The 25,456-nt window shown below is 34.8% G+C and overlaps 10 protein-coding genes across 10 annotated transcripts; 8 read left to right on the plus strand and 2 right to left on the minus strand.

Moving 5' to 3' along the window:
• Positions 1-2,560: 2,560 nt before the first annotated feature.
• On the plus strand, positions 2,561-3,142 carry RO3G_14567 (uncharacterized protein; the record flags this gene model as incomplete). The annotated part of the gene is made up of 2 exons (XM_067669151.1): positions 2,561-2,954; positions 3,135-3,142. The coding sequence occupies 2 exons, from the start codon at positions 2,561-2,563 to the stop codon at positions 3,140-3,142; spliced, it is 402 nt and encodes a 133-aa protein (XP_067525252.1).
• Positions 3,143-3,485: 343 nt separating this feature from the next.
• On the plus strand, positions 3,486-4,379 carry RO3G_14568 (uncharacterized protein; the record flags this gene model as incomplete). Its single annotated transcript, XM_067669152.1, has 1 exon — positions 3,486-4,379. The coding sequence occupies one exon, from the start codon at positions 3,486-3,488 to the stop codon at positions 4,377-4,379; it is 894 nt and encodes a 297-aa protein (XP_067525253.1).
• A 2,590-nt stretch (positions 4,380-6,969) lies between these two features.
• On the plus strand, positions 6,970-7,861 carry RO3G_14569 (uncharacterized protein; the record flags this gene model as incomplete). The annotated part of the gene is made up of 4 exons (XM_067669153.1): positions 6,970-6,983; positions 7,267-7,327; positions 7,506-7,519; positions 7,729-7,861. 4 exons carry the CDS (start codon positions 6,970-6,972, stop codon positions 7,859-7,861), a joined length of 222 nt encoding a protein of 73 aa, XP_067525254.1.
• A 560-nt stretch (positions 7,862-8,421) lies between these two features.
• On the minus strand, positions 8,422-8,657 carry RO3G_14570 (uncharacterized protein; the record flags this gene model as incomplete). Its single annotated transcript, XM_067669154.1, has 2 exons — positions 8,422-8,543; positions 8,612-8,657. 2 exons carry the CDS (start codon positions 8,655-8,657, stop codon positions 8,422-8,424), a joined length of 168 nt encoding a protein of 55 aa, XP_067525255.1.
• A 2,461-nt stretch (positions 8,658-11,118) lies between these two features.
• RO3G_14571 (uncharacterized protein) lies at positions 11,119-12,473 on the plus strand (the record flags this gene model as incomplete). The annotated part of the gene is made up of 10 exons (XM_067669155.1): positions 11,119-11,127; positions 11,176-11,236; positions 11,294-11,425; positions 11,479-11,500; positions 11,569-11,628; positions 11,680-11,817; positions 11,867-11,984; positions 12,031-12,132; positions 12,184-12,332; positions 12,377-12,473. 10 exons carry the CDS (start codon positions 11,119-11,121, stop codon positions 12,471-12,473), a joined length of 888 nt encoding a protein of 295 aa, XP_067525256.1.
• Positions 12,474-12,857: 384 nt separating this feature from the next.
• Positions 12,858-13,469, plus strand: RO3G_14572 (uncharacterized protein; the record flags this gene model as incomplete). The annotated part of the gene is made up of 4 exons (XM_067669156.1): positions 12,858-12,911; positions 12,964-13,036; positions 13,121-13,196; positions 13,244-13,469. 4 exons carry the CDS (start codon positions 12,858-12,860, stop codon positions 13,467-13,469), a joined length of 429 nt encoding a protein of 142 aa, XP_067525257.1.
• A 566-nt stretch (positions 13,470-14,035) lies between these two features.
• Positions 14,036-16,386, plus strand: RO3G_14573 (uncharacterized protein; the record flags this gene model as incomplete). Its single annotated transcript, XM_067669157.1, has 7 exons — positions 14,036-14,167; positions 14,226-14,350; positions 14,407-15,031; positions 15,122-15,170; positions 15,238-15,575; positions 15,624-16,085; positions 16,135-16,386. The coding sequence occupies 7 exons, from the start codon at positions 14,036-14,038 to the stop codon at positions 16,384-16,386; spliced, it is 1,983 nt and encodes a 660-aa protein (XP_067525258.1).
• A 1,330-nt stretch (positions 16,387-17,716) lies between these two features.
• On the plus strand, positions 17,717-20,093 carry RO3G_14574 (uncharacterized protein; the record flags this gene model as incomplete). Its single annotated transcript, XM_067669158.1, has 8 exons — positions 17,717-17,746; positions 17,806-17,935; positions 17,967-18,333; positions 18,386-18,835; positions 18,901-18,977; positions 19,029-19,159; positions 19,326-19,595; positions 19,641-20,093. The coding sequence occupies 8 exons, from the start codon at positions 17,717-17,719 to the stop codon at positions 20,091-20,093; spliced, it is 1,908 nt and encodes a 635-aa protein (XP_067525259.1).
• Positions 20,094-20,393: 300 nt separating this feature from the next.
• Positions 20,394-24,058, minus strand: RO3G_14575 (uncharacterized protein; the record flags this gene model as incomplete). Its single annotated transcript, XM_067669159.1, has 12 exons — positions 20,394-20,399; positions 20,637-21,086; positions 21,143-21,321; positions 21,381-21,751; positions 21,815-22,462; positions 22,573-22,640; positions 22,691-22,938; positions 22,996-23,171; positions 23,245-23,294; positions 23,593-23,681; positions 23,745-23,865; positions 23,921-24,058. 12 exons carry the CDS (start codon positions 24,056-24,058, stop codon positions 20,394-20,396), a joined length of 2,544 nt encoding a protein of 847 aa, XP_067525260.1.
• Positions 24,059-24,242: 184 nt separating this feature from the next.
• Positions 24,243-24,993, plus strand: RO3G_14576 (uncharacterized protein; the record flags this gene model as incomplete). Its single annotated transcript, XM_067669160.1, has 3 exons — positions 24,243-24,292; positions 24,418-24,452; positions 24,587-24,993. The coding sequence occupies 3 exons, from the start codon at positions 24,243-24,245 to the stop codon at positions 24,991-24,993; spliced, it is 492 nt and encodes a 163-aa protein (XP_067525261.1).
• Positions 24,994-25,456: the final 463 nt, after the last annotated feature.

Genomic DNA, 25,456 nt, shown 5'->3' on the forward strand with positions numbered 1-25,456 from the left:
TACCATTTGGATTTTTCCGAGCAAGATATGTTCTTGAGTGGACCAAATAGTTTTAAGATGTTCCCGCATATAGTGAAATTTAAGGAGAGCCCAAAACCAACCCTCCATTGCATCTGGTAACCAAGTATGAAGACCAATTTGAACAAACCAAATTAAAGCAAAACCGTGGTAACTTTCAAAGACAATACCGACAAAACCAGAACAATCGACAACATACATCGAACAGAATATATTGTTAAGGATACATAAGATTATAGTCACTTTATTTTAGTAAAAGGAATCTCATATGATCCTAAATAATATGTTGACATAACTTTGGAATCATTTATAACATTATTCCCAGCACAGATCAATAAAAGACTTTGATTAGATTTTTATATTAGGCTTTATTCATATTAACTTCACACAGTCAAATGTATGGCGTGGTTGTAATATAGTTTATTGATGATATGAGCATGTTGAATAAGGAATGACGATTACTTACCGGATCATCATTAAGTCACGCAAACATTTATCCTAACTGAGATATTATTATTAGCCATAATATCCAATCACGGAACTAGAGGATTTTATATTCATCCGTACCGTCTCCTAAATAGTCCTACGTCTAGAGTTATCTGAAACCATCCCAATAGCATAATTGACAATACAAGCTAGGAACAGGCTAAACTAATAATTAGAAATAGTAATCATCTATTCTGTCGAATTGATCATAAATCTGTCCTAATTCTTTATCCGTATCATGTCTATAAATACTCTCACTTTTTACATGTAGAATTAATGAGATTCAATCTTAGTTATCTTAACTTAATAAAGAGATACCAAGTTCTAACAGTATTTCTTTATCTTTGTTGTTATACTACTTTTACCTAAAACCCCCCTATCCTAAACATATATAATGCTAATATAATTGAAGTCGAACCGCGTAATGATCATACTGCACAAAATACTAGTAATAATTTGAATTCATTTGATAGTGTTAATAAAGATTCTTTACTTGATCTTTCTCCTTATCCATTTGACTTCTCTGCTGATCATGACTTTCTCATGAATGCTTCATCTAAAAATACCGTTCTTCCTACATACGAAGTTTTTATTAAAGGTGTACCCTATCAGGTATTAATTGATACTGGAGCTAGTGCAAACTATATACATCCTCGGCTTCTCAATGTAGTTGACTCTTATAAGCCAGTTACAGTAGGTCACAAAACTGCTGCAAGGAATTGCAAAATTGCAGTTTTAATGCTGATTGTCTATGAATACTGCACGAATCTATCTCAAGCTTTGAATGTTTATAGCCCAATAGAAAGGTCATCTACTGGTAGGATATCAGATACAGGCAACGATTATTGGTGGAATTTGATAATGTTAAAGACGGAGTTATACACGACTGGCTTTTTTTGCATTTTTACGTATGTTAAAGACGACGCATTTTAATTCGGCCTATCCGGTTGTTATCATAATAATTCACATTCTTGGCAAGATAAGAATGTTAGCAGTATATACAGTGGCCCACAAAATTGTCCCAATGTTTCGTAATTTTCTCTTCTAGAGCTTGTAGAACTATAGTTATTAAGCTAATGTACACCTTGTTGTATATCATTCAATAGCCAAAGTCATGTATAAGCAAAAGATGTGACGCAAATTCAGATTAAAACAGCGCCAACGGAGATAGAGGAGCTAAGCAACAAGCGGTGCATTGGGACAATTTTGTGGCACTTTTGAAAAAAAAACGAAAAGCGATGAAATATCGACCCACAAGTTGTACAGATGTACCAAACTGCTTACAAATGCACATCGTATGTGTTGTATCCACACAACTAATAAAGTGAACATTCATGGATAAACTTGGATACTACAGAATTATAGTCTAACCAGATCTCTATTAATAAACGTGAGAATTCTGCAATAGCCAATCTTGCCCTGTTGTCCTACCAGCGTTCTAAAAGACTATATCGGAACCTGATTACAACAACGGCAGTTCAATCCTATTCTATAATTATCGTTAGATCAATAGTTTAATTACTTCATTGTCCCTTGATTCGTCAAGTAGACAGCGGCTATTGATTATCCACTATCCTTCCTTATATTCCATATCATTCTTTTAACCGATCAATTGAAATAGCGGTAAAGACCCAGACATTCAAAAAGTATAAATACCCTTAATATTTTTTATTAATAAAGTCATATATAATCTTTAGTTTCACAACTATCGTCTTTTTGTAGTTTTTGTCTTCTATCTCATATTTGGCAAAACAGTATGACTCTAATTTGATCTTTACTCATTGCTGAAGTTTTAAACTCCTACTGATTTATTACTCGCCCATTATATCTCAACATGAAACAAGTTTCTCAAGATACAGTTGTTCGAGCAATTTCGTTACTTAAACAAGGTAAGTCGGTTCGGGAAGTGGAAGGTGTTACTGGCCTAAGTAAGAGTACTGTTGGGAGGCTCCGAAAAACCCATTGCGTTGGACTTGAAAAGCCAAAAGCTGGTCAGCCCAAGGTGCTATCTGCGGCTGATGAGCGTTATTGTGTGCGCCAAGTGACCAAAAACCGCATGTCTAGCGCAACAAAGGTGGCTAAGGAGCTAGAAAAAGACACCGGAAGAAAAGTAAGTGCCGAAACCGTGTGCAGAACCCTTCGCAAGGCCGGTCTTGGTGCGATTGAGAAGCCAAAGAAGCCTTTGCTTAGTGCTAAAAACATCCGTAAGAGGCTTTCTTGGTGTATGGCTCACAAGGATTGGACAATAGATGATTGGAAACGTGTTGTTTGGTCGGATGAGACAAAGATCAACATATTCAACTCGGATGAACGCACCTGGACTTGGATTCGATCCGGAGAAAGCCTAAAACCGCATCATGTGAAGATGACCGTAAAACACGGTGGAGGCAATATCATGCTGTGGAGTGCCATTACTTACGCTGGAGTTGGTTGGATGTGCAAAATCAATGGTAACATGGATAAAACATTGTACAAAGAGATTTTGGAGGATGAACTGGAGCGTACAATTGAGTATGGAACCAATAAGCTAGGGCTAGAAAGACATCAGGTGGTCTTCCAGCATGACAATGATCCCAAACATACAGTGGGTCAAAATACCTCACAAACCTCAACACGTTTTGACGTTATAGTCTTCTAGATTACTCAATAGCTTTTGTATCTTTCTCAAACTTTGCACAGATGTTGTACAATAGGTTGAGTTTATTTGCATAGAATTCCGACGACGGAAATTGAAAACTGAGCGAATAAGCAGCTATGAACTGGAGGCGGTCTATTTGTGAGGTATTTTGACTTTCATCAATAATTTCTTTTCTCCGCCATAGGTCATTCCAAACAATGTTCCGGCAAGTTTTAGGCATTTCCCGGATAGCGCAGTCATCCCGGAACATAAAGCTTAAAATTTGGAAAAGAATTGATTATTCTTTCTTTCGCTAATCCGTAAGTAAATTTCCATCTACTGCATCATCTATCCATCTACAAAAATGCCCAAATCCTTAGCATACGAAACTCAAATGGACATCAAATCAGCAATAGAGCATGATGTATTGACTGAGGTTACTGCAAAACGGTTTGGAGTGCATCAAAACACTGTTATCAACCATGCAAATAAGTGGATGCCTAACCGGATTCGCAAGAAAGGTGGCAAACAGCATCTTGTAAGCGACATCACTCTTCGTCTAATCAAGCGAGAGATCGTAAATGACTCATTAAGGACTACCAAGAAGATCCACCTGAAGCTGGAAGAGTTGTGGCATTCTATGTCGTTCCAATCTGCTGTTAATGTTTTGCATTCTGTGGAGATCTTTGTTGAGATAAAAAAGAAGAAGCCTTTACTCGCTGCACAGCACAAAAAAGCTCGATTAGCTGGGGCTAAAAAGCATCAGTATTGGACCATTCACGACTGGCGACGTATCATCTTCTCGGATGAAGCCAAAATTAATATCTGGGGATCGGATGGCTGTAAATACTACTGGAAGCGTAAAGGAGACCGTCTTCAGCCTCATCACATTGAAGTTACAGTGAAGCATGGTGGTGGTGGTATCATGTTGTGGGGCTGTATAGCCAGTGAGGGACCCGGGTATGCATGTCAGGTATATGATGGCATCATGAATTCAGAGGTATACCAAGAAATCCTTGGCACAAGCCTTAAAGACACACTCGGGTACTATGGCCTAGATTGGAAATCATCCATTTTTCAACATGACAACGACCCAAAACACCGATCAAAGTCTACACAGCAGTATATGGAAGATAACAGTATGTGTTATATTGATGACTGGCCATCCCAAAGTCCTGATTTGAATCCAATCGAGCATACAGTGGCTACCAAAACCGTTCGCACAAAACGTATTTTTTCCTTTCTGAATCTTTTGTGACCTATTGAGCATAAAAGATACCATATCTAATACATATTTCCTAAGAGTACAAACTCTTGGCTTTCTGATGACGTATAATATGCCACCCTATGCGCACCCTAACTCGTACTACGGAGAATCAAAACTCAAAGGCACATTCGAACGGTTTTGGGGCCACATATTTTAAAAGCGAAATGAATTAAAATAAGTTTATTTAATATCCAATGTAAAAGCCATCAGTCTCAATAACTACACGGCATCGATCCTGCATACTTTTAATAAACTTTTGGCATTCTTCAGCCGTGATTTGGTACCAAGTGTGTCCTATACGATCCCATAGCTCATGTATACCACATGGAGGGCAGTCATAATTTTTAAACAGCCGTCTTTTAAGTAATTGCCACATGTTTTCAATCGGGTTCAAGTCCGGTGATTGTGGTGGTCATTTCATTACATACAACTCTTGCTCATTTAGCCATTTTGCTACGACTTTAGCTGTATGTTTGGGGTCGTTGTCCTGCATAAAGATAAATTGATTTGTTGATTTTCCACTTTCTTCCATGTACCAGGCCAAAAACTTCATCAAGTCATCTTGTAAAACCTCCAAATAAACGTCCTTAGTCATGTTCTTCCCCACATCCACAATATAGCCTGGACCATACCAGCTAATACAGCCCCATATCATTATAGAGCCTCCTCCATGCTTCACTGCCTCACGAACATAGTGCTTTTTTAACGGTTGGCCTGGCACTTTCTATGCATAAGACTTCCTGTCTGATTTATCCAAGAATAAAAAGGAACAAGAGAGGACGAGACTCGATAAAGAGATTGTTTTATTTAATAAGAAAATTGTACTCTATTTATACTTTTCATACACGGATAATATTTCATGTCATGGATTAATAATTAATGAGTATGATATAGCTGATGACAAATAGATAAGGGTTACGTGTTCTTCTATTGTTATATTTGTCATAGAATATTCGTATATGATTGACTGCGGCTGACTGTGATTTAGTTCCTGGATTTAATATACAGTAGGTCACAAAACTGCTGCAAGGAATCCATTTTTCTTGGTTTTTGTAGCGCACATCCTGTTACAGTGGCTCAAACTGCCTCTGTTCCCACATAGTAAATCTTCTACATGTCTTGAAAAATCCGAAAGAGTTTATGCCCTATTGGATAAGTATTGAAGGAAGTATGAGATGCGCAATTTGAAAATTTGAAAAAATGAAAATTTCAACGGAATGAATTTATTTATTAATATTTGGTTGGTCCTCTTTTTCTATTAATAATCTCTTGAGTTCTTTCCGGAATGTTATCTACATGTCCTTGGCAAAGATCTTTATGGAAGTCATTTCATATTTCATCAACTCGTTCCCAAAACACATCCATGTTCTTTGCTCTATATTCGTAATAGTTGAATTTCAACTTCAATTGATGTCCTACGTGCTCGATTGAATTTAAGTCGGGGATCTAAGCTGGCCAATAGTTAACATAGCTCTCTTGGTGACTACATAACTAGGCTATTGTAGATTATGCCTTGTGGTTTGTGTTATTATCATGCTAAAACTAAATGTTGGACAGTCGAAATTGTAGTGCTTCATAGTATCACGAAGCGTAGTGTTCAAAATATGCTGGTAAACACCCGAGTTCAAGTTTCCATCGTAAATTTAGCAAGCATATCCTGGTCCTTCAGAGATTATACAACCCCAGGGAATCATTTTGCTAGCTCCGTGATTGATTGCAAAATCCAGGTCATGATGTTGAAGAAGGTCACTTGGCCGTTTCCAATAGTGATCAGCATCATCAAAGCCCTATACGCTGAGCTTGGTCTCATTAAAGTACACTGTTTGCTGTCAGTCACTCATTGCCTAATCCTGATGCTCCTTGATCCGTTCTAACTGATGCTACGTATGCGTTTTTTTCTGAAATGGCTTCTTTTTTTCTATCAGAAAATGGAACTCCATTGATTTCAGTACGTTAATTTCTGACTGGTATGAGATATCATAGCCAAATCCAACCAGCTCCCGGTACACCTCTTTAGAAGCCTTTAGAACCCATTCCATGACTTTTCTTTTGATTAACCGCTTCGTCACTTTGGAGACTACTGTAGGTCTACCACCTGTGTTTACTGTCCTACTTGAAAACAGCCGTCTAGAGTATCTACTAACAGTTGATTAATGTAATCCAGGCTCCTTGGAAATATCATACATTGATGTGGATGCGGTTAATGCCTGTTTGTGATCGTTTATTTTCTCCTCTGACAGCCGTTTAGGCATGCGATTGACGATAGGGTAAAAAAGAGAAATAATTTAAATAAGGGAATATAAAATTTAAAATAAAGGAATTGTAAGCGCTTTTATATACTGGCATCATTCTAATCATGTCAAGAATGTGAAAAATTATGATAGCAACCGGTTGGGTCGTATTAAAATTCGTCATTTAAAACATATGTGAACAAGTAAAAAATGTCGGATGTTCATAATACTACCTTTAGCGATCTTAAATTCCACCAATAACCATTACCCATATCCGATAATCGACGAATAAATGCACTTTCTATTGAGGTACAAACAGTCAAGGTTTGAGATAGTTTGGTGCAGTACCCATGGACAACCGGCTGTAAAACCTGAATTTTGCAATTCCTTGCAGCAGTTTTGTGACCTACTGTAGAAATGATATAGTATTTGGCCATTCTAAAGACGTAAAGAAATATAGAAACTATATTTCAATATAAAATTTTTAATCCAATAAAAAGTATAATTTTAAAGCCCAATATATTGTTTTTTAAGCCAATGAAGTGTATTAAATGATAAGGTTTTCTACAAATAAGATTGTAAAGAAGTATATGAATAAACATGATTTCGTCCAATAACAAGAAGTAAGTATGTAACGGTTAAAAAAGAACCAGCCTATCATATCAAGTAAAATGCGGATATTACTCTCTTTTTTTCCGTGAAATCAAGGTAAAATCAGAGATTTCAAGTATTTTTTTAGCGTGCCTAATATTCGAGTAATACTTGAAATATTACCAACTGCCGTAAAATTCTCTTGAAAAGTGCCGTATTAAATCTGGTAATATCCAAGTAAAATTTCAGATATTAAGCGAATATTACCGACTTATTATTCTCCGATTATTTGCAGTGGGGGAGATTTAGGTAAAAGGTAGTATGACAACAAAGATAAAGAAATACTGTTAGAACTTGGTATCTCTTTATTAAGTTAAGATAACTATGATTCAGATTTAAAATAAATTCTACATGTAAAAAGTGAGAGTATTTATAGACATGATACGGATAAAGAATTAGGACAGATTTATGATCAATTTGACAGAATAGATGATTACTATTTCTAATGATTAGTTTAGCCTGTTCCTAGCTTGTATTGTCAATCATGTGCTATTGGGATGGTTTCACATAACTCTGGATATAGGACTACTTAAGGAGACGGTACGGATGAATATCAAATCCTCTAGTTCCGTGATTGGATACTATGGCTAATAATAATATCTCAGTTAGGATAAATGTTTACATGACTTAATGATGATCCGGTAAGTAATCGTCATTCCTTATTCAACATGCTTATATCATCAATAAACTATTTCACAGCCATGTCATCTCATTTGACTATGTGAAGTTAATATGAATAAAGCTTAATATAAAAATCTAATCAAGGTCTTTTATTGATCTGTGCTGGGAATAATGTTATAAATGATTCCAAGTTATGTCAACATATTAATTAGGATCATATTAGATTCCTTTTACTAAAATAAAGTGACTATAATCTTATTTATCCTTAACATTTGGAAACAATTTGGTTCTGTGAATGGTGACTTACCTTTTATTCAACAGTCGGATTATAACATTATGTTGGCTAGCATCATGAACTGGTTTTAGCCATCTTTTGGCACTCAGAATTCTTGTGGAGGCCGCTATCTGACAATTCAAAATCTTCCAAGGGATGAGAGAAAACTTAAGAAAAAGGTGCTTTGTTGTAGATTACCATTAGGACCTGAAGAGCTATCAGATGCAGAAACTAGAAATCATCTTACCCCTTTTGTTTATGGACTGTGTCTGTTCTTTGCTATGAAGTAATAATTATTGATGTTTTTGTTGTTGGTATCACCCCTGGGGATCCCAGAGACTTTAATGTGTTCTTCTGTATCCCTCGCATTAGCAATGGCTATACAGGAACAGCAAGAGGGTGGGCACAGTAGCTCTCAGAATCCAGTGATTCTAGATGCATATTACTATAAACTTTTTTTCTTATTTTTTTCGACTCGGATACTTCGATCATGTCATGTTTACCGCTGTTGATCTAATGTAAAATTTATAACCTGAAACAACCAAAAGATAGCGACAATTTTGTGTAAATCTATGATGAATAGAAGGCTTATGCTAACAAGTGAAGATATGAAGAAGATAGCTACAGAAACGAAGTATTCAACTACCAGTTGAGTATAACTCATTCCCTATTTGACTTATTAAATGTCAATTGGTGAGACTGGATTTTCTTGTTTGAAAAATGATAAGTGCAAGGTCTGTATGATTTCCATGTCAATGGTGTTGCAGCTTGAAGGCTGGATTAGTAGAACTACCAGCATTGGCTGAAGTTTGTTAATGCAAATATTTTAATTGTATCACCAAGTACCATTATTCAAGATGCTAAAAAGGCTCATCAATTGCTTGTTTCTTTTGTCAGGAATAGGAGAATTTTATGGTATTAAAAGTATTTCCATCCATTTGCATTTATACTCACATTTAAAAGAAGGTATAATCTATCATAGACCATTTTATGACTATTGTCATGTTTTGACATATCAATAAGATGCAGTCTTATCATTCTGGACTAAATCTTTACAAATGAGATTGAATAAGAAATAGATCCTGATAATTATCACTGCCCTGAATGATATTTTCAGTTTGTATCTAAACAATTAGTAGTTCACATTAGCTTATGATATGTCTCAGTTAATATCTAGACAGTTTATTACTAGCATCAGTTTATAAAATTTTTCTTATGTCAAACCATATCGGTCGTAACTATCTTTTGTCATCTAATCTCAGATCTTGCTCAAACTAATATAAATAGCCTTGAAATCTTTCTTTAATAAAAGTATTCGGCTTTAGAACGATTGTTTGGTCTCGTTAATTCTTCTTTTTCTTATTTTTTATACTTATAGCACTTCAGCTATATTGATTAATTAACTTTAAAAAATACAATGGTGATAGTAAGAATATAAATACAAATAGTAAAGAAAAATAGAGCCAATGTACTTAAAAGCTTCTAATCTTTTTACAGTGATGTTCATTTACGAAAGTTCAGTATTTCTTTTAACAACCTTATATATTCATCACTGCAAAAATCAACAACAGAAGCATAAAAACTAATATGTACACATAAGTATATAAAAAAACCTTGCAAGTACGACTATTTGAAACTGTTGAATAATATATTAAAAAAAGAACAACTATCATATTTAATGCTTAGAGACAATCCATACATCAATAATATGTTGAGTTTATTGGCTTAGATTATACGAAAATGTTTCATGATCAACTATCGGAAAGATGTATAAAAGCCAGCCAAGGTCTCTTCACCAAAAACACATCCAATTTAGGATTGATTTCTTGTTTAAATTAGTTATACCCTAAAGCGGTTTATCAATTTTTTTTTTTTTTTTTTTTTTTTTTTTTTTTTTTTTTTTTTTTTTCCATCATTGGTTTTACCTGATAATATACATAGAAATATCAATTTAAATTTTTTTCTATATTCTATTAAATGTATTCTAGTCAGTAACCAAGTAAAAGTTAACATTGGGAGACGTTGACTTCCAGAAAAGAATACATTCACCGTTTCATTATTAACTCTGTCAAAAAAGTAACAGAAAAAAAAAAGACATGGTGTGATATATATCAGTCATTCAGTTTTCTTCCTCTCTTACTGCATTGAGTTAAGAGAATTTTAAACAACCTATTCACATAGTAATTCAATGGTAACAGCAAATGAATGGATTAAATAAAGCAGAAATAGTGCTTAGGCCATAAAAAGCAATAAATATGTATAATCTTGATTATACTTTATCAAATGAGACAGAGGAACTCAATCGTTATGCCCACATACTTTTTCTATCATTAGATTTTATATCAGCTTTAAATTGGATTAAATCCAATGAAAATTGTGGTTATGGTTTTTATTGGGTTTACGGTATTATAGAGGAACGGCTATGAATAATATAAAGCTATAAGTACTTTTTAAGGTTTATTAAGAACTTTTAGTCAAGCGTCAAACTTTGAATCAAAAGAAATTCGCTCAATACTAACAATTAGCTTCTACATAATACAATGAGGTCCAGTAATAAAACGATATAAAAAAGAAAATTAGTATAAATCCACTAAGTAAATTTTACTGCAGGGAAAAAAGTGATTTAGTTAAAAAGGGAGAAGTAACAAATGTAAAATATTTGAAAATGGATATCAGAAATGATATATACATCAATAACTTATGGCTTTACTGTCTATATGATTTACCTTAATTTTTCAATTGAAATAAAAAAAGTATCTTTTCCTTGCAATATATTAACCATTTTTATCTTTTTTTTTTGTTATTTATTTATTAGAAGCATCCAAGCTCCTTTTTAGATCCGTATAATTCCCTTTCTGAAACCCCTTATTTTTTTTACTTCAAGATTCCTAATTTTATATAAGAATGTCCCTCTATTTCCTTCTTTCTTTTCCTTTCATATTTTATTTAAATCATGGCACACGTATGTAATATGAGTAGTATGAAATATAATTTACTAATGCTTGTCTAGAGACTTGGTGGTCGTAGAAAGAATGTTAAAAAAGGATTTCAATTCACTTTGATGGTCGTAGGTAGGTTTATGTTTTCCCTTTTATATTAACATAAAAATATAAACTTAATCTGAATAGGTGCAACTGGTACAGGACGCACTACGTTTGTTAATACACTTTGCGATTCTAATGTGTTATCGAAAAAAATTTGTGATAATCCGGAAGATGCTCATCATGAACCAGGTATTAACATTAAACCTGTTTCTATTGGTAAGTTTCATTTATTTTGAATGTAAATGGTTAATTAAACGTATTCCTATTAGAATTGGATGAAGACGGCGCAAGGTAAATAGATGAGGATCTTTCAAAAAAAAAAGGGGGGGGGTAAGGAACTAATTTTTTTTTCCTTCTAGAATCTCCTTAACCATTGTGGATACACCTGGTTTTGGTGATAACATCGATAATGAAAAATGGTAATAAATAAATAATAGATGATGATACATTATTAACCTATGTAAAATAAGCTTTAAGGAGATTGTTGGATATTTAGAAAGACAATACGATGATATTTTAGCTGAAGAATCCAGGATTAAACGTAACCCTCGATTCCGTGATAATCGTGTTCATGCACTTTTGTATTTTATTTCTCCCACTGGCCATGCGTAAGTTACAAAAAAAACTTGTGTTGACCAAGCTATTGATATGGCATAGTTTACGTGAAATTGATATTGAATTGATGCGTCGCCTGAGCCCTCGTGTGAATGTGATCCCAGTCATTGGTCGTGCTGACTCACTTACTCCTCAAGAGTTGAGAGAGTTTAAGAAAAGAGTAAATTTATAATAGATACAAACAATGGTATTAATGTCTTGAATAGATCATGGAAGATGTTGAACATTATAATATCCCTATTTATAATTTCCCTTATGATGTTGAGGAGGACGATGAAGACACTATCGAAGAAAATAGTGAATTAAGAGTAAAATCAGTCCAATGTATTTACTAGTTTTATTTATCTTATCATCAATAGAATCTTTTGCCTTTCTCTATTATTGGAAGTGATGAGGAAATCATTGTTAATGGTCGCCCTGTTCGTGGTAGACAATATCCTTGGGGTGCAGTTGAAGTTGACAATCCTCGTCACTCTGATTTTGGCCGTTTAAAGGCTGCTCTGTTAAGGTAATGGTTTATTAAATAATAACAGCGATTAATTTTGTTATTAGTTCTCATTTACAAGATCTTAAAGAGATTACCCATGATTTCTTGTATGAAAATTATCGTACTGAAAAGCTTAGTCGTACTGTTGAAGGAGATGAATAATAAACCCCCTTTTTTTATTACTTAATAAACGCATGAATTTTTCTTAGAAAAAAAATGTTTCCAATTTATCAAAATAAAATATTTGTATTTTTTTTTATTTCTTTTTTCTCTCTTGCTGATAATGACAAGTCTAGAATTTAGCAATCCTTTAAGAAAATTCAAATTGGTTTTTTTGGGAGAACAAAGTGGTAAAAAGAATACGAAAAAAGTTGCTTTTTATTTTTATTCGAACGATTAGTTGGTAAAACCTCACTTATAACTCGATTCATGTATGATACTTTTGACAATTCATATCAAGTAATAATAATACAGTTTATCATCTTATATATACTTTCATATTAACGTGTACAGGCTACAATCGGTATCGACTTCTTGAGTAAAACAATGTATTTAGAAGATAGAACCGTTCGTCTTCAATTATGGGATACGGCTGGACAAGTAAAAAGAGTATATAAAAAAGTTGATGACAGAATTTTAATATTGTACACAGGAACGATTTCGATCACTTATTCCCAGCTATATTAGAGACTCTTCAGTAGCAGTCGTAGTTTATGATATCACTAGTAAATAAGTCAATTTATTATCTGTATACGTTACTTAGTGTTGGTTAGATAGAGTTTCATTTCAAAATACATCGAAATGGATAGAGGATGTGCGGGCAGAGAGAGGATTAGAAGTGATTATTGTTCTGGTAGGAAATAAAACAGATTTAAGTGATAAAAGGTACTTTCTCAAATAATCATATTTTTTTTTACTCATATCTATAAAAGGGAAGTTACATTAGAAGAAGGAGAAAAGAAAGCATCTGATACTGGAGTGTTATTTATTGAAACAAGTGCAAAAGCTGGTCATAACGTGAAAAGCTTATTTAAACGTATCGCCTTGGCTTTACCTGGTATGAACAATGATGCAAATGGAATAGAAGAAAAGGATCAATTACAAAAAGTGGATCTTAATACTTCTGAACAAACAAACTCATCCAGTTGTGCTTGTTAGTTCACTATCATTTCTCTCATCATTTTAATACCCCGCTAGCTCTTTTTTTTCTCACTCTAATAAAATGAATAGTCATTCAATTCGTATTGAACAAATAACAGCTAAAACGATAACAAGTGATAATTTACACAGACTGAGGACACTTCTAAACCAGTTGTCCTCTTCAGCAAATGAAAACAGCCTTATGTCTGCTCTTTCATCACCACAAACAATCATCTTGGCAGCATTCATAAATGACATCTTGGTTGGAACAGCAAGCTGTGTCTATTCTTATTGTGTAACTGGAACTCGAGTCCATGTTGAAGATGTAGTAGTTGATGCGGGGTACCGGGGTAAAGGTATAGGCAGTGAACTGATTCATCATGCCATAAAGCGTGCGAAAATGTTGGATGCGAAAACAATTGATCTTACGAGTCGACCTGATCGAGAAGCAGCCAATAGACTTTATAAAAAATTGGGATTTATTTTGAGAGATACCAATGTTTACAGATACAATGATTCACTATAAAAACATGTCCGCTTTCTTTCTTTTTCTTCCTTTTTCTTTTTAAAAAATAAATAATACAATGACCATTCGATTTCCTATTGAAGAAGAACAAGGAGAAACATTTAAATATCAAAATCAATTACCAAAACTTCCTATACCAGATCTACAAGCGACTGCAGCACGATATCTATCTGCTTTAAAACCTTTGCAAGTAAGCAAGAATGATTTGTGTGCTTTTCTTTTTCTTTTTTTACTCATGCTGGTGATAGACACCAGAGGAACATGAAGCAACAAAAAGAGCTGTTCAAGACTTCTTATCAAACGAAGGTCCTGTCCTACAGGAAAAGTTAAAGACTTACGCAACAGATAAATCTTCTTATATTGAAGAATTTTGGTATATAAAGCATTTCATATGAAAACCAACGTATCCTATAACTCTCCTTCTACTAGGTATGACTCTTATCTTCAATTTACTGATCCAGTCGTATTGAACCTAAATCCCTTCTTCTTATTAGAAGATGATCCAACACCATTAAGAAATGACCAAATCATCAGAGCTTCTTCCCTCATCTATTCTACTCTTACCTTTGTTCATGCTCTCAAGACTCGTCATTTGGAACCAGACGTCATCCGAGGCACACCACTCTGTATGTCTCAATTTCACCGTCTGTTTGCCACCTCTCGTGTTCCCACTCAAAACGGATGTCAAATGGTACCTCATCCAGAAAGCCGTCACATCGTCATCCTCTCTCGCTCTCAATTCTACTATTTTCATGTCTTTAACGATTCGGGTGATTTTACCTTGACCGAAAAGGAAATTGCCGCTAATCTCAAGGCTATTCTCAGAGACAAGAGCACATCTAAAGTAGGGCTTGGTGTATTGACAACAGAGAATCGCCGTCAGTGGGCACATATCAGAGGTCAATTGGAAAATGATGAGGTCAATCGAGAGGCATTGCATTTGATTGATGAGGCTTTATTTGTGGTGTGCCTTGACCATGTGGAGCCCAAGACAAGTGAGGAATTGAGCAATAATATGTTGTGTGGCACATATGATCTTCAGGAAGGAAAACAGGTAGGAACATGTACCAATCGATGGTACGATAAGCTTCAGGTACATAAATGTTATTTACTTTTATTTTTGGGTATTCATTGCTTTATATAGATTATCGTTTGTCAAAATGGCAGCGCAGGTATCAACTTTGAACACACAGGTACAAAAAAAAAACAAAAAAAAAAGAGAGAATTTACTGTGAACATGTATATATAACATATGTATAGGTGTGGATGGACATACAGTGCTAAGATATGTTTCTGATATTTATACGGACACTATTTTACGTTTTGCGAAAACAATTAACAGCCAAACACAATCTATATTTCACAACTATCGTCAAAAACGAGATAATAAACAAGAAAGTGAAAACACAGTCTATTTTGATCATAACCCTAGAAAGATTGAATGGAACATGACTGAAGAAATCGAACTTGCTATTCATTTTGCAGAGACAAGGCTAAGTGATTTAACATTGCAAAATGAAGTCAAAGTACTTGAATTTCAAAATTATGGTAAACATTTCATTACCGATATGAAGATGAGTCCTGATGCGTTTGTACAAGTAAGTCAAGGAAATTTCCCATAAATATATACCAACTATTTCTATCAGATGTCTATTCAAGCAGCCTATTATGGTCTTTATGGTAAATGTGAATCTTCTTATGAGCCAGCAATGACCAAGATGTTTTTACACGGTCGTACAGAGGCAATTCGATCTGTAACGGGCCGATCGGCTGAATTCGTTCGCATGTTTTATGATTCAAAAGTCACCACACACAGCAAGCTAGAGGCCATGCGTTCTGCCCTCCGAACACATACAAGGATCACAAAAGAGTGCTCACAAGGATTGGGTCAAGATCGTCACCTGTATGCACTAAAATGTCTCTGGGCTCGAATGCACCAAGATGAAAAGATTCCCCAGATTTTTACAGATCCTGGCTGGGATCGTTTGAATCATACTGTCATCAGTACCTCTAATTGTGGTAATCCTGCTCTTCGTTTATTTGGATTCGGTCCTGTGGTTGCTAATGGGTTTGGTATTGGTTATATTATTAAGGATGATCGAATATCTGTAACTATTTAAAATAGAAAAGTAAACTTGTACTCATCTTATTCTATAGTTTGTAGCATCCTCTAAGCATCGTCAAACAGAAAGATTACTGCAAACACTACAGAAATATTTGATCGATGTGAAAGCCATGCTGTTGAATGAAAAATATCCTAGTGGTGTCTCTCAGCGTCAACGTATTCTGGCTCTTGAAGAAGAATATGATCATCATGATGGTTATACTTATTATGATAATGGTCCCTTGCCTTCCAATAGTACAAGTCGCAAAATTGGAAAAAGATTAGTCTTGCTAGAGAATGAATAAAAGTTGTCACCGATTTAAAGCTGAGAAGCTTTATGGTGTATTTTGTAATCCTGTACAGGAGCATGATGTTAGCGCGGGTTATACACTTTTTACAGTTCATTTGTATAAAGCCAAGGGAATGATCCATCATATCAACAAGGAACATGGCAATTGAATGAATTCTAGTCAACAAATGATACTGATCATGCTTCTGTTTCTTCACTTCAAAAAAAATATCAATGGACCGCGTAATTTGCAATTCATGCATAACATATCAATGCATGCTATATCAACAATTGATATGACACTTATAACAAACGTATGTTGCTATTAGATTAAAGCTCTCGGTTGTAGAGGGAATATGCTAACTTGAACTTGTCATCATTCGGTGTATAGAATCATGCCCTTTTAAAAGACGAGCGCTCTTTTTGAATAGATGATCGTTTTCTTTTTGTGCTCTTTCACATACGGATGTCAAGATGATTTGTTTGCAAGGGAGCAAGGTACTGTACAAATGTAGAGATCCAAGAAGAATACACATTTTTCATTCAATAAGCTTAATTTCGTGTTATGCTCTAAACTGTTTTATTGTTAAGCAATGAATCGCGTTTAATAACATAAAAATTTATTGGTACGGAAAGAAAAGAAAAACAGAAAATAAAATTTTTATGAAATTTGTGAATGACTCAGGTTGTTACACACGAAGGCTATGTATGATTAGCACAAAAGCGCAGTAAAAAAAAAAAAAAAAAAAAAGCAACGCAAATGCTTAGGAAATACGACGTGGTACTTTGAGTGTCTTCTACAGCTCCTGACAACGGAATTGAAGCTGCGCCATAATCGTGGTATTAGCCGCAGCTCTAGTATAGAACAAAACGCGTAAAGATAGGTAAGTTCTTTGCAAGTAAAAAACTTATGTTTTTATTTCACGATGAAAGACGTAGGATTGCTTATATCCTTTTTTTTTCGACACACTCTATCAATCTTGTTAGTTAGTAAAGACTAATATTAATTGTTCAATGAAGAAGCTGTTTTGTATACCGAGGCACTTTATTAATAGACTAGCATGAATGCCGTATTTCCGCTGAATAGCCGAACAAAAGGGGGTGGCTTTGAAAGTAAACTGTGTACAAACTATTTTGATATATTAAAAAAAGACTTCAATAGCATCATTCCATTAACAGAACAAAGCGAACTGAGCAAAATCATGGTATTTGTTTATAAACTTATCCCATGTTCGGAATCGCGAATCGTGTTGCACACGTCTATTGTCAATACTTACTATAAAAAGCATTGCCATTTATCCTTTTTTTCAGTTTTCTTTTTTCTTTTTTTTATTTAATTTATTGATATGGGATATCATAACAATAGTGATAAAGAGGTACATTTGCAGAACCAACCTTGTTTTCTTTTTCTTTTTTTCTAATTCATAAAATCCAGTACGGATATGGTGACGATGCTCCTGGTTCCGATTCTTATGATCCAGAATTTACTACAGAAGACATACTCAACCCAAACCCAAACTATCCTCAACCGCCTTTTGTGTCCGAAAATCAACCATCAACTCCTAGTAAGTTGTATAAGAAGTTCTTTTTCAACAGCAACTAATTCTTCATGGAAAGTTCCTTATGGTGAAAGTACAGATGCTCCTGATAGCGAATATTATCTTCACATTGATCCATCTGTCAAAAAAAATGGTGCTCCTAACTTTAAACTATCCAACTGTCAAGGAAGAAAGAAAGCGTTATTGATTGGCATAAATTATTTTGGAACAGAGCATGAGCTGAATGGGTGCATTAATGATGTGGAAAACATTGAAAGCTTCTTAATCTCTAACTATGAATTTAAAAGAGAAGACATGGTCATCTTGACAGATGATCATCCTCACGACAGCAAGTATTATCCTACTCGTGCCAATATTTTGGCTTCTATGCATTGGCTTGTAGAAGATGCACAGCCCAATGATTCGTAAGTTGCTCGTTCTTTTTTAAACCGCATTCTGATGTACATCTCTCGATAGATTTTTCTTCCATTTCAGTGGTCACGGAGGAAGAGTAAAGGATCTGGATGGGGACGAAGAAGATGGGTATGATGAAACTATTTATCCTGTTGATTTTCAGGAGTTTGAAGGTACCTCAGGTCAGATCATAGATGACACGATGCATGACATACTTGTGAGACCACTGTGTGAAGGGTGTCGTTTGACTTGTATATTTGATAGTTGTCATTCAGGTACCGTCTTGGATCTACCCTTTATTTATTCTACAAAGGGGGTTTTAAAGGATCAAAACTTATTCAAGGATGCCGGCAAAGGACTTTTGTCGGTAGGTATGGCATACGCTACTGGGGATAGAACGCGTGCTATTTCTGAATTAATCGAGTTGGGCAAAGAACTTATGAATGCTCGGGATATAGAAGAAGAAAACAAGGTTCGAAATTTTTCACCTGCAGATGTAATTATGTTTTCTGGGTAAATAGACAAATTTCACACTCTTTTTTATATAATGATGATGATGCTAAATTTCCCTTTATTAGTTGCAAAGATGATCAAACATCAGCAGATGCTAAAGAAGCTGGTAAAGCAACTGGAGCTATGAGCTATGCATTCACAAGTAAGATAAAAAAAATGTTACAAAATCATGTTAACATTTATAATTTTTTAGCTACTCTTCGACAGAATCCAAACCAATCCTATCAAGCATTACTAAACAGCCTCCGTGAAATACTTCGAGATAACTATTCTCAACGACCTCAGCTAAGCGCCTCTCATCCTATTGATGTTCATCTTCAATTTGTTTGTTAATGCCTATTTATTTTCCGCCCTGCTGAGCAAAACTTTCCTTTCCCTTTTTGTATTCCCCTCCTTTTCTTTTCTTAAAGTAGAAATAAAAGAAAATGGTATTTCCCTGCTCTTTCTTTTTGAACATGACGACCTCGAGAGACTAAGCGTTTTCTTTCAGGAATTCTTATTTGGCAAAAGAAAAACACCAGAAGAAATGCTCAAGCAGCACCAAAGAGCGTTAGCCAAAGCTCAGAGAGAACTTGATAGAGAAAGAGAAAAGTTGGAACGCCAGGAAAAGAAGCTGATTGCCGATATAAAGAAATCAGCAAAAGAAAATCAAATGGGTGCATGTAAAGTGATGGCAAAAGACTTGGTTCGTACAAGACGTAACGTCCAAAAGTTTTATCAAATGAAGACACAATTACAAGCCGTAGGACTTCGTATACAGGTATAGTTGTTTCTTCCTTTTTTGCTTTGCTAATTAGTATAATAGACTTTAAGATCAAGTCAGCAAATGGCAGAAGCTTTAAAGGGAGCAACAAAAGCAATGGGTTCAATGAACAGACAAATGAATTTGCCTAAAATTCAACAAATCATGATGCAATTTGAAAGAGAAAACGAAATGATGGACATGAAGGATGAAATGATGGGGGATGCCATAGACGATGCTTTTGAAGAAGACGAGGATGAGGCTGAAAGTGATGAAATTGTAAATAAAGTGTTGGATGAGATCGGTATTCACTTTGATCAAGAGGTACATGCAAATTTGCTCACCAAAAACTTCATGCTAATATCTATCTTACAGCTTGGTGAAATACCCACTGGTGTTAAACAACCTGAAGGACCTTTGGCTTCTTCTCATGAAAGAATTGCTCAACCAGAAGGTGCTTTATCATCGGATGATGCTGCTTTACAAGCAAGATTGGATAATTTACGAAGAGAATAATAATACCCCTCAGTAATGTATATTTTATTGATTATGTTAATTTTGTATAGCTTGGTGGAGCAATTTTACGCTTAATTATTTTTACAATATATAAAGGGCAGCTACTTACAGCAGTAATCACTGCTACCTTCCAAATGAAACGTCCGGTTAATATAAAGGACATGTCTATAAAAAATGAGTTTATTATTGTTATTCTTATTTTTTTAATTTTACCAAAATATGCAGGTAATAGCCACATGGATCCAAAATAAACTAAAACCGTGATAACCTCGGCCAAGATCATCAGTCTATGCCATGTATTTATCTCTAGGGCAACCATGAGTAATTCATTACAAATTAATGCAGTAAATGAGATGGCAACAATATGAATAAATTCATCTTCAAAAAGGAGAATAGATAAAATCATGATTGAGCCACCTTGATATACACTAATCAATAACCATGTAAAGAAAGTCCTGTAAGACAGTGATCGACCCTGAAGGTAGTACCAAGATTTAGCCGTTTTTACTTTTTCTTTTTTTACTACAAAAAAAGCTTGTTTACCTTTGTTAAATCCTTGTATAATTCAGGATACATCATAGCAATTTCCTCACTCACATCTTGATCCAGCACAAGTGAGAATACAGGAGCATTCGTGTAAATAGTAGCGTATCCAACAATAAGCATGCCTTGATAGATAGCAATAGGAGCAAAATAAAGCATAGCAGAGAATACAGCTTGCATGACTGAAATAATCAAACCACGATGAATAACAAATTGTGATAATTTAGCAGATCGTTTATAGCTATTTCTTCCATGCCACAGCAGTAGTCTAGTTAGATGGCTGAACTGAGTAATGGAGAAATCAGCAGCAAGAGAAGCCTGCTTTCCTTCTTTGCCGACAATACCTACTCCAACATCAGCTGCTTGAATCATACTCACATCATTACCACCATCACCAATACACAGTATTCTTTTTTTTGTATACTCCTTGATTAAACGTGTAATATCAGCCTGTTTGGATATAATGTTAAAGGTAATAATTCCTTATCAAGCTGTATATTATATACTTTTTGAGTAGGTGAACAACGACAACAAACTACCACAGGTAATAAAGACGCCATCTCAATGAATTCTTGCCTACAGTGCTCTAGACAAAGTTGCAATGATTCACCATCAATCACTAAGCAGTGATCCGTCTTTGTTCGTAGATGATCGATCTCTTCAGCTGCTTCAATAGCAAATTTCACTATAAATAATTTTTTGGATAAATACATAGGAAATAATGGGAACTTCTTTTCTGTTTACATTTGGCTACTTGGTGAATACTCTGATTGCGTGCTACTAGCTTAGAGGAGATGGCAATACAAGTTGCAGTTTCAATCTTGTCGCCTGTCAACATCCATACTCTTAGTCCTGCATTCCTCATTTGTTCCAAGGTATTTTTGACGCCCTCTTGTAATTTATCTTCAACACCAGTCAATCCCAATAATTCTAAATTTGATTCTAAAACCTGTTCTACAACTGATTGCTTCAACATATTACGATCATGCATAGATACTTCAGCTTTGTGATATTTGGCACAGAAATCATCATACGTTTCATTAGATAAACTCTTTCTACCGACAACGAGTGTGCGCAAGCCTTCTCTAGCCATATTATCACATTCTTCGCTAAGCCTTTCATTGTAATAATCAATTTTTCTTTTTAGTATACATTTATCGTTGTCTAATGGGCTTTACCAATCATTATATTGAACAATTTTTGTCATCACTGTATCTGCCCCCTTTTCATAAAACGTGATTTCTCCAAGTTGTCTATTCTTGACAATAATGGCCATACGCTTTGTTTCGCTCGTGAATGGAAAAATATGTAGTACATCAAAATTAAGTATTTCTTCTGTTGCATTCACTCGTAATCGAATTGTGTTTACGTCTCTGTGAATCAAAGTCAAGCCCATATGTTCAGTCCATTTGACAATAGCTACTTCGTCAGGACTCGAGGCTTGATAGGTAACATTTCCGTCCACGTCGATCACGGGCGTTACATTATGACACAAGGCAAGAGCTTGTATGATGTCTTTTATACGAATAGATATATTTCGACGTCCTTTTGCTAGTAGTGTATCTTGCTGGGGACTAAATGCAGTAGCTAGATGGCTTTGAATTTCGTCCATTGTATCTGAACTGTAGGACATGGTTCCCATATGTAGCTTTTTAAGTTCCATGTCATTTTGTGTTAGTGTGCCTGTTTTATCTGTCAAGAGATATTCAACACGGCCCAGCTCCTCTGGTAAAGTACTTGTACGGACAATAGTACCCTCTATTTCATCATCATGTTCTATTTGTCGAGCATATACACTTTTTCCCATATCCAAATTAACACGTAAACTATACATAGTTTGAGTAAGCCAGGAGCATTGAGAGATATATGTGATTTAGCATGCCTGATGGGAATGATGGAAGAAAAAATAATCAAGAATCTAAAGACGTATATATACCAAATACCGCGGAAACCATTCAAGCCAACCATAATTATAGATAGTATAAGAGTGACTATAAATAAAATCTTTTTTATACATTAGAATATTGATCTTTCCTTTACGCATTGTTATTTACCTTCGCTAATTGATTAATTTCACTGTCGATTAAACCGGCCTTTGTCTTTGGATGACTGGTGTTCATGACTGCCCGAGTGTCTTTTCCGGTGTAAATAACAAACCCCAATGCTGATCCAGAAGCTAATACTGTATTTGTCCACATTGTGTTTTCTACACCTAATGGCTCTAAACGTTCTTGGCCTGCTGTCTCATTAAAAATACTAATTGTTCCAACAAAGTTATGGATGTCTTTATGCGGAGCATCAGCTATAAAAAAAACCAATGGTTAACAAATCGCCTCAATTTTTTCATACATAGATATACCATATACGTGTCCTTTTATATTTAACAAGTCTTGATCAGACTTTAACCTTTGTAGGGATGGTATAGCCAATCGTAATTTCCAATCTGTTTCACCATCCAACTGATCTGTTCTTATAAAGCTAGCCCCAGTTTCTTCAGTCGTCCTTAGTAAAATCATATCTGCAGGAACCTTTTTTCTATAAGATCTTCATATTGTGATAGCAAAAGGTGCGCTTACCCTTTGATCTTTGTTGACATACAATAAATCACCCACCCTTATTTTTGAGCTTGGTATATTCTGATTTCCTGTTGATGTAAGTCTACAGTATAGTTGGGAATTCGCTTCTTTATCACGTTTATACCGCTGATAGTCATCTAATGCTTCTTTACTAACCGTGATTGTCAATACAAAGCAAAGAGGTCCAAAATAAGTCAGAATGTAGCCTAGTTGATCTGATTAAAAAGAATGGATAGTATTAGCTAAGTTACTTTACCTATCTTTAATGCTGGTATAAATTGTGATAATGCTACGAGTAAAAAATACAAATTAAAGAATATAACAAACTACTCATAAAGTTAACTTCTATTCTTTTACCAGCTTTAGATGGGATTTTTTACCTGCTCATAAAGTACAATCGGAATGAACGTAAGAATATTGTATTTTTGATTTATAATAACATTAGCCGAATACTTCTTCTTCTCTTTATCTATACACATCATACACAATCAGCTCGAAATCATTGAAATTTATGCAAAATATAAATATATACCATCTGCTTGAAGTGAAATTGTCCTTGATACTTGTGCTTTTCTCGGCTTGAGTCGTTTCCAAAGACTTGGCTTATCCTGTTTTGTCAAGTGCCTTTCTGAAGGTGTTGGAGATATGTTGATCTAAGTGATAATGTGCTTTTTTAATTCTTGGCATAAAAAATGGGCTTTTTTATACCCTAGCTTCTTCGTCCAGCAATAATGGATCTTCATCAGTATTGTGCATAGAATCCGAAGCTCTAAGTTTTCCAGTATCGGAACTTCTTGAAAAAGACATGAGATTTCGTAATGCTATCGGCTTTGAATCTCTAGACATATTATCACAGGAAGAAGAAGAAAAAAGAGTAGTGGGCTGCATTTACGGGCTGCATTTACTGGCTGTAAAAAAATTGTGTCACAAAAGTTGCTTGCTTTTATAAAAATTCCATAAAAACTCTCAAACATACTTGAGTAATGCTGTTGATGAACTGATCTCTCATTTTGAAGGTCTTGAAATTAAGATGTCAAGAGTTCATGAGTTCATGAAAGAAGAGTGTTGCATTATGTTCAAGTAAGCTACATTCTACTCTACAAAAGAAATGGTTATGACAATCTTGTCGTGCGACTGAAATGAATGCAGACGGATCTCGAATTCATTAAGAGTTATGTGTTTATCAAAGACTCAGACTTTAATAGCGATATAAGATCTAGTACAGTAGGAGCACCCAGAGGTAAAGAAACTATTGCTGACAGACTTCTGGCAAGGGCGCCCTCGCACTCAATTATCGAATACATTGCACCAATTGGTGTAGTAAATGTAAGCATCAGGGAACCTCCAAAAGCGCCCAAATTAAGAATAGTATAGGGTGGCAAAAAAAAAGAAGGTTAACAACTGCTCCTCCTAAAGAATATCCCAGGGACACCACAACAGATCATTACATGAGATTCAATAGCGAGACTTTTGATATCATGAATAAGTGTGAAGAATATGATGGAGCTTTACTTCATAACGGAAAATGCACCTATACACACTTCCAAGGAAATAGAGGCAATGATCAGGGAAGGGGGCAGAAACTACAAGTGTGTTTATCTCCCCCTCCATATTCACCAGGACTCAATCCAATCGAGCAATTTTGGGTATTGATCAAGGCGAAAGCCAAACCTCATCAGCTGGAGGATACAGAGGCTCTTGAAGAATTAATCTACCTCCATAACATCATTCAGCACTTGAAAAATCAATTCAATCACTATTTGAATGAGACTCTTATCTAAAGCTATAGATTTCAGTCAAAAGATAACAAAATAAATAAGCAATCCTTAAAATTGCTTCCTGAAATCCTCTGTTTTTTATTTAGTTAGCTCAGTCCATGAAATTAGTTCTGGTAAATTAGAGAATTGTTTTCAGCAAATCAGCAAATTGGGTATAAAACAGAAAAGGAAAGCAAAATTTGTGACAGCTTAAACGGTCTGACATTCAAAAATGAAGGTCACTTTTTTTTTTTTTCATTGTAACTGGTGGAAAGGTAAAGACTGCACAGCAACCCTTGACAGATTTTTTCTTTATTTAACTCAAAACACTTCTTTTTCTTCGTTCTTTTGTAGAGTAGTTCTTTAAAAACATTTTCTTTTGAAAAGACTAAACAATTTGAACTGCTAGTGAATATACTTATATTTGCAGATCTTTAAAGATTCTTTTTTTTTTATATATTGGACAACTCCTGATCTCTTTACCTTT

Source organism: Rhizopus delemar, genomic scaffold (assembly GCF_000149305.1).
Source record: "Rhizopus delemar RA 99-880 supercont3.14 genomic scaffold, whole genome shotgun sequence".
Lineage (NCBI taxonomy): Eukaryota > Fungi > Mucoromycota > Mucoromycetes > Mucorales > Rhizopodaceae > Rhizopus > Rhizopus delemar.